This window comes from Enhydra lutris, unplaced genomic scaffold (genome assembly GCF_002288905.1).
Source record: "Enhydra lutris kenyoni isolate GAN:26980312 unplaced genomic scaffold, ASM228890v2 scaffoldscaffold9, whole genome shotgun sequence".
NCBI classification, from domain to species: domain Eukaryota; kingdom Metazoa; phylum Chordata; class Mammalia; order Carnivora; family Mustelidae; genus Enhydra; species Enhydra lutris.
In genome coordinates this window covers 4,718,134-4,724,912 of record NW_019154093.1, presented here as the reverse complement: position 1 = coordinate 4,724,912, position 6,779 = coordinate 4,718,134, and the positions used below count along the sequence as shown (strand labels likewise).

At 54.7% G+C, this 6,779-nt stretch overlaps 1 protein-coding gene across 2 annotated transcripts in view; it reads right to left on the bottom strand.

Annotated features, from left to right (window-relative positions):
• Positions 1-257: 257 nt before the first annotated feature.
• The window catches only part of LOC111143030 (antizyme inhibitor 2), a 37,920-nt gene continuing 31,398 nt past the window's right edge, over positions 258-6,779 (bottom strand). Inside the window, exons 10-11 of one of the 2 annotated variants that reach the window (XM_022496447.1) lie at positions 5,672-5,886; positions 258-3,097 (exon numbers count right to left, since the gene is read on the bottom strand). In XM_022496447.1, the coding sequence (XP_022352155.1) occupies positions 2,959-3,097; positions 5,672-5,886 (354 nt within the window). In that variant the 3' untranslated portion in view covers positions 258-2,958. The remainder of the gene's footprint in view (positions 3,098-5,671; positions 5,887-6,779) is intronic. The other variant, XM_022496448.1, reaches the window with a different exon arrangement.

Below are 6,779 nucleotides of genomic sequence, written 5' to 3'. Positions count from 1 at the left end.
GGGTTGTGGGGAGGTGTTGAGAGGAGGGTGTCCCTTAGGTGAGGTCCCAGGGCAGGATGGGTCTGGCAGAGACCAACAGGAAGTGACCTCTGGGGCAGCCAGCATGGCATTCAAATTCACTGCCAGTGGCTGCTTAGGGAGGCAAATGCCTGAGCAGCCTGGGCTCCAGGGGCCCCGGGTCAGATTCCCCTGTAAAGGCCCGAGGGCCTTAACATCCTCCACCTGTTTAATACCCTTCTCCTCATGAAAAGATGGAAATGACAAACCAAAACAACTGAAATGACTGTTTATTCTCAAGCAAGTTACAGCAACTTCTCTGTTTCTCGGAAAAGTATAAATTTCACACTCTTGCTGCAAATGGAACATGAAACATTTGAAAGGCTCCAGTGAGAAATCTGTTCCAACTCCGTGCCAGCTGCTGTCACTTTAAAAGCCACAGAAGCCTCTCCCCAGCGAACCCGCGAACCCGCCGTGGACAAGGCAATGAGTTATGCCTGGATCTCCCTGCAGCCAGCGCTCTTAGCAGCACATCTGCTGCCTTTGGAAGCAGATGGCCAGTTCCGGCAGAACCTGTGTCTGCCCTCCTTCCCTCTCCGCCAAACAAGCATGAGCGGGTCCGGATCTGCTCCAGCATCAAAAAGGCATCAAAACATGAGAAGTCTTCGAAACAGCCTCACCCACAAGGCCGGAGCCCGGCACAGTAAGATGGGAAAACTGGTGGTGCGTGGAGAACCAGCCAGCAATACAGGGACCCTGGCTGCTTGGTCCCTGCATCTCTTGCGGTCCTGACCTTTCAGCCTGCTTATTGTCAAAGTACCACAAACTAGGCTCTGCCCAGAAAAGGCATCTCTGCTTTAGACAAGCACCCAGTTCACTCAGAATATGTTGCCTCGTGAGGGGACCTCAGAGCCACACGCAGGACCCAGGACTGGCTGAGACGCTAAAACTGGCAGACCAGGTATGATATCGTGACTTTCAATAACAGACATGTGCTTTGTTTTCATCCCCATTCCTGGCACGGAGATGCTAAAATTTCCTAAGTGACGAGGTGACAAAGGTGTCTTTTGTTATATCCTACCCTCCAACTCTGGGGAGGGAAGGAGGCTGGAGATCGAGTTCAGTCGCCGATGCCAATGATCTAATCAGTCCTGCCTAGGTAATGAAGCCTCCATAAAAGCCGCACAGGACAGGGTTTGGGGAGCCTCCAGGCTGGTGAACACATGGGGATGCTGGGAGACTGATGCCTGGGGAGGGCACTGGAGCGCTGCACCATCGCCAGGGCTTACCCCGTGCAGCTCTTTCTCTGGCTCTTCTGAGTTACATCCTTTCATCATAAAACAAGAACATATAAGGAAGGGGTTGCCCTGAGTTCCATGAGCCACTCTAGCAAATTCATTAAGCCCAAGGAAGCGGGTTATTGGAACCTCCAGTCTATAGCCCGTTGGTCCAAACACAGGTCATGACCTGGACTTGGGAGATCAGGGTCTGAAGTAGGGGGAGAGTGGGGTGGTCTTGTAGGACTGAGCCCCTGACCTGTGGGATCTAAAGCTGTCTCTGGGCAGATAGTGTCAGAATCCAGTTGAACTCAGGGGCACCCAGCTGGTGTCGGAGAATTGCTTGGCAGTGTGGGAAAAAAACCCATGTACCACGCTTACCCAGACAGAAGCTCAAGTGAGGGTATAAAAACATTCATAATGATATGTCCAGAATAGCCCAATCCACAGCGATGGGCAGTAGAGTAGTGACTGCCAGGACCTGGGGGAAGGGGGAAGTGAGGCGTGAATGCTAATGGGCACAGGCTTCCTCTTCAAGGTAATGAACATGTTCTGGGATTGGACGGTAGTGATGGTTGTACAGACTCAGTATACTAAAAACCATGAATTCTGTACTTGGAAAGGGTGGGTTTTAAGGCATGTGAGTTTTATATTTCAGTTTTTCTTAATTACAGAAGAAAAATCTTTCAGGTCCCCTGTAGCAGCTAGGGGAACTCTAAAATCTGATCTCCTTTGCTAAGCAGCTCACTCCCCCCGGGGTGCATTGCCTGGGACTCCAGCAGTGACACTGAACTTCCAGTTTAGGAGATATCAGTATCAGGCCCCTCGGCACTGGACGTGGCAGTGCTCTGTGGCCAGCCCTGCTCTGGTAGTTATTGCCTGGATAAGCAAAACCAACCTCCCCATCTCTGCATTACTCTTACTGCCTTACATACCTACAAGGATGGTAAGGCTGCAGGGTCTCTTCAGAACGTCTCTTGACACCCATTTCTTTGCTCTTTGCCTCCACATTGGACCAGGCCTTAGGCTGGGTCTTGGGTTCCATAGAGGTCCCTCAACCAGCGGGGAGCTACAAGTCCCGGGCCGAAGGATGGCAGCTCTGACCCCTGCCTCAATCCCTGACACCTCACTCTTCCTCATGACACCAGGCATGGCAGCTGCTGCAGAGCACAGAGGTGAGTCAGAGAAGCCGGGTGCCATGGGAGATGCCCACACCACAGCTGGGTCAGGACTGATGCAGAGGGCATAGGGTCATCCATATTGGGTGGGAAAGTCTCGGCCCTGGCCTCGCCCAGGCTGCTTTGTGAATTGAACAGCTAGATTCCACTGGAGTATTAAAAAAAAAAAAAAAACCTAAATATTTATTTGCTTCATATTTACAAAGGTGGGAAGGAGACCAAGGGAGACCCCGAGAACACCCCACACCTGGCTGACCAGGCCCCTTGCGCTGCAGAGGAGGCAGACACAGCTGGAAGGGACAGGATTTATGTTGCATACTTGCACTACAGCGGGTGTAAGACTGGTCCTATTTACAGGGCAGAAACACTACAGGCGGAGCGTGGGGGGAAGCAGAGCGAGCACCACAGTCCTGGCCAGAGGCTGCCCCTGTTTGCTGCTTTCCTCACGTCTCCCAGAGGCATCTCTGCGGCCCCGCTGGAGTTCTCCGGGGGGAAACGGGGTCCGCTCACATGATGCTCGCCGGGGTGAAGACCGGGCCCACGCACAAGGTGTCTGTGATCTCCCAGCCACAGGACAGAGGCTTGCACATGCCCTCGGTGTCCTCGTCCTGCTCTGTAGGCAGTAGCTGCCCTCGAAGCGCTTCCCTGTGGGCGAGAGAGGGGCACTGGAGGCAGCCAGCATGGGGCCCACAGGCCAGGGGCTCCTGAGAAGACCCCGGCATCAGAAGAGCCAGCCCCCTCTGTATATAGGGTTCCCCCCTGGCCCCAGAGCCCAGCCTCGGGCAGGAATGGGGGTGGGTCTGCTGACTTCTTCCCCCAGCGCTCTCTTCTCCCCTGTGGCCCACCTCCACAAGGGAAATGGGACCCACATTTACTGGGTACTTACTACAGGCCACACATTGTGCCAGGCACCTTTCTTAGAGCATCTAATTGTGTCCTCCCCCAAACCGCGTAAGGGCAGCATTATCATCCCCATTTTACCAATGAGGAAATTGAGGCCGGGAGAGAAGTGACCTGCATAAGGTCACATCCCTAGAAGGTGGGAGAACTAGGATTCGCCACAACTCTCTCAGTCCAAGGCCCACACTCTTTATACCCCAGGCTTAGGACTTTAAAAAAAAAATCATCTCCGGCCCCCCTCAAAAAATCCTACAAACCTACCTACCCAGGTTGATAAATGGCCCCACCGTCTGACCAGCTGCTCAGCCACAAGTCCGGAATCTTGTTCCTTGCCCAATCCATCCCTGCCGAGCCCAGCTTCTGAACCTCCTGGTGGGTATCCACCTCCCAGGGCCACCACCATCTCTAGCCGGTCTGCTCCTGCCTCCTCCAGACAATTCTAACCCAGACAATCCAGTTCTCCAGGAGGCTCATTCCCACCCTTGAGCGACCAGCAGCTTCGGTCTGCTCTCAGGCCCTGTCAAGCCCAGTCTCCCACCTGCAGGGAGGCCTCCCTCTTTGCTGACGTGTTCACTTCAACAGGAAGTCAGTGGCCAGGCTCTTCTTTCCAGCGGGAGGCTCCCCAGCCAAGTCCCCTCTGTCTATCTCCTTATTTCTCAAAATGGGTTGGTCCAGTTTCTTAAAAGGCATCCGTGACAGACTCCCTACTGCCTTTGAGATCAAGTCCAACCTAGGCTTCCAGGGTCCTTCGCCATCCAGTCTTCTGCACAGGCCACTCCAGCCACATGCAACTATTTTCAGTTCTTTGACGGCACTGGACTCAAACCCCCACATCTCTCAGCCCAGACCACCAACCCCACATCTGCCTTCCTGCACCTGGCTAACTCCTAGCCCTGACCACCCCGCCACCCTGCTGTCCCTTGCTCCCGAGTGACCTTCCTGCTTCTGCACCAGCGTCTGTGTGCGCAGGTCACCACGCCGGCTCGGGTGCTCTCACCGCGCTGGGACTTGGCACAGAGCCAGGCTCTAAAAGCAGGATGTCTGGGCGGGGCTCCTTTGATACTTTCTGGCACAGCCAGTTTAATACATAAAAATGTTTTGTTTCTAGCAAGGAATAAAGGTATTTCCTGCACCCCATCTCCCAGTGTTTGCTATGATGGAGCAGCGGCGGGATAAGGAGCCCTGTGTGGTTGGCTTTTTAAGTTTTCAAGCCTTGTCACAATACCCCTGATGTCACAACAGCTGCATTGGCCCAAACCTCTGTCCCTGGGGGGAACAGATACAACAAAGGTCTGGATGAATGAAATGTGCCATTGAGACTGAGCCCCGTGAGGGCTGGGGGTTGGTACCACTGTTGGGGGGCGGGGTGCTCCAGCATCCAGCATGTCCCCCAGAGCACAGTCTGCACTCGCTCCTGAGGCCCAGCATGGAAGGCCCTCTGACTGCTCTGTCCCTCCCCACCCCCACAGCAGTCCCCTCACCACTGACCAAACCTCCCTCTTTGTGATAGCACTGATTCTGTGCAGTGGAGAGGAGAGACCTGACAGGAGGGTTCAACAAACGTGACTTCTGTAGGGCTTGTGCCCCTCTTGCCTCACTGGATCCCAGCACCGGCCCAGTCAGGCAAGCAGGGGGAGTGTGGTGTGCATTTCCTAAGAAGGCTCAGTCAGCAGGCAAGTCTTTCCCAGGCCACAGAACAGCCACCCAACTAGTCTGCTCAATCCACGTCTGCCCCCGTCCTCCCTTATTGCCCCCAGGAGCAAGAGTGCTCTTTCTAAAATCCAAACCGGACCACGTCTCTCCCTTGCTTCATATCAGTCCATGATTCCCAGAGCTCAAAGCCCTTCACTCGGCCTTCAAGGCCCTTCGCAGATCCAGCCCTGCTCCCTCTCCAGCCACAACCAACCTCAGGTGGTTTCTTGAAGGCAGCGGCTCACTCTCTGTTCCTTCTGCCCGGAGCCCCCGCTGCCTCCTGCCGGCTGACTCCCATATCTTCCTTCCTCTGGGAGGTCAGTCTGGGCATCAGGGAGGGCTCTCCGGTTCCACAGCCCGACCTGGCGCCCCCCACCCCCCGCCCCCGTATTATCAGGAGGCCCGTCTGCTGCTCTGTGTCTCTCACAGGGTGCTGAGCTGCTCAAGGGAAGCTCTGTCTCCTTCATGGCCACGGCCAGGTGCCAAGCGCAGGCCTCACTTGGAATCAATAGCCAAGAGCTACTCGTCAAACTGGATTACATGGAAACCAGTCTCAGATCTCAGATTTCTTGTTCCCCACCTGCTCCCTTCTCTTCCCCTACTGCCTTCTCAGCAGGGCCCCCTTACCAGGCCACCCGGGACATGGCATAGGTGACTCGGCATGTCTGGGTCCCCCCGAGGAGGGAAGCCATGCCCACGGTGTAGGCGCCCATGTTCTCAAAGACCAGCCAGTCCCCTACGTGTAGTTGCGGCAGCCACAGGCCCTCAGCCACGCAGTCCTGGCCGTCGGCCACAGGGCCCCACAGGCTGCTGCTGCACAGGGGCTGATCCGTGGATGATTTCTGCAGGAGAGAGGCACAGTCACGTTCAGCTTTCCTCGGCACCCTGAGCACAGCCTGAGCACTCCCTCCCTCAAAAGCTTTCCATGGCTCCCATAACCAGTACAATAAAGACTGAAGGGGCTTCTAGCCTGGCATTTAAGCCCCTCCTCCTTCTTTGCATTCATTGCCTCATACATTCTACCTAACTCATAGGGTCACTGAAAGGATAAATGAGTATATGTAGGGCATTTAGACCAGTGTCTGGCACGCGACAAGGGCCCAGTGAGATAGCGCCATCATTATCGTTGTTATCATTACTTCCTCTCTGCTTTGGTCCTCACTGACCTATCTGCCACTTTCCAGACCTGGGGTCTGTCCACATCTCTCCAGCCCTTCCCCCTCTCTCAAATTCAGCTTGGCCTCTGGGCCCAGCCCTGGGGCTTCCTCTTCTGTGAAGGCCTCCCAGATGCCCTCATTCCATGCCAGGCCCTGTCATGGGAGCCAGAAGAACACAGGTGAGTTAGACCTTCCCCCACCCTCAGCTCTCAGTCTGGGGAGGAAGATGGGCCTTCAACAGGTAATCACAGGGTGACCCGGCAGAGGTCACAGAGGACCCCAAGGGGTAGACAAAATTCCTCCCACTTCAGGAAAACCGAGGCTTTAAGAGGTTATGTGACTTGCCCAAAGACAGAACTACAAATTACATATAATTAAAATTTTTTTTTCTTAGATGACTTAAAAATGCAGAAAAGCAATCTGTAACACAGACCATTTGCGGACAGCCAGTGCAATTTGTCACAGTGTGAGATTCTGCCAGGCAGGTCCTAGAGGAGGAGTCCTGACTGAAAGACGGATATGAGAAAGCCCTGACTGTGCCCTTGAGTCCTCTCGTCCCCGCTGCGCTACCATGTTCC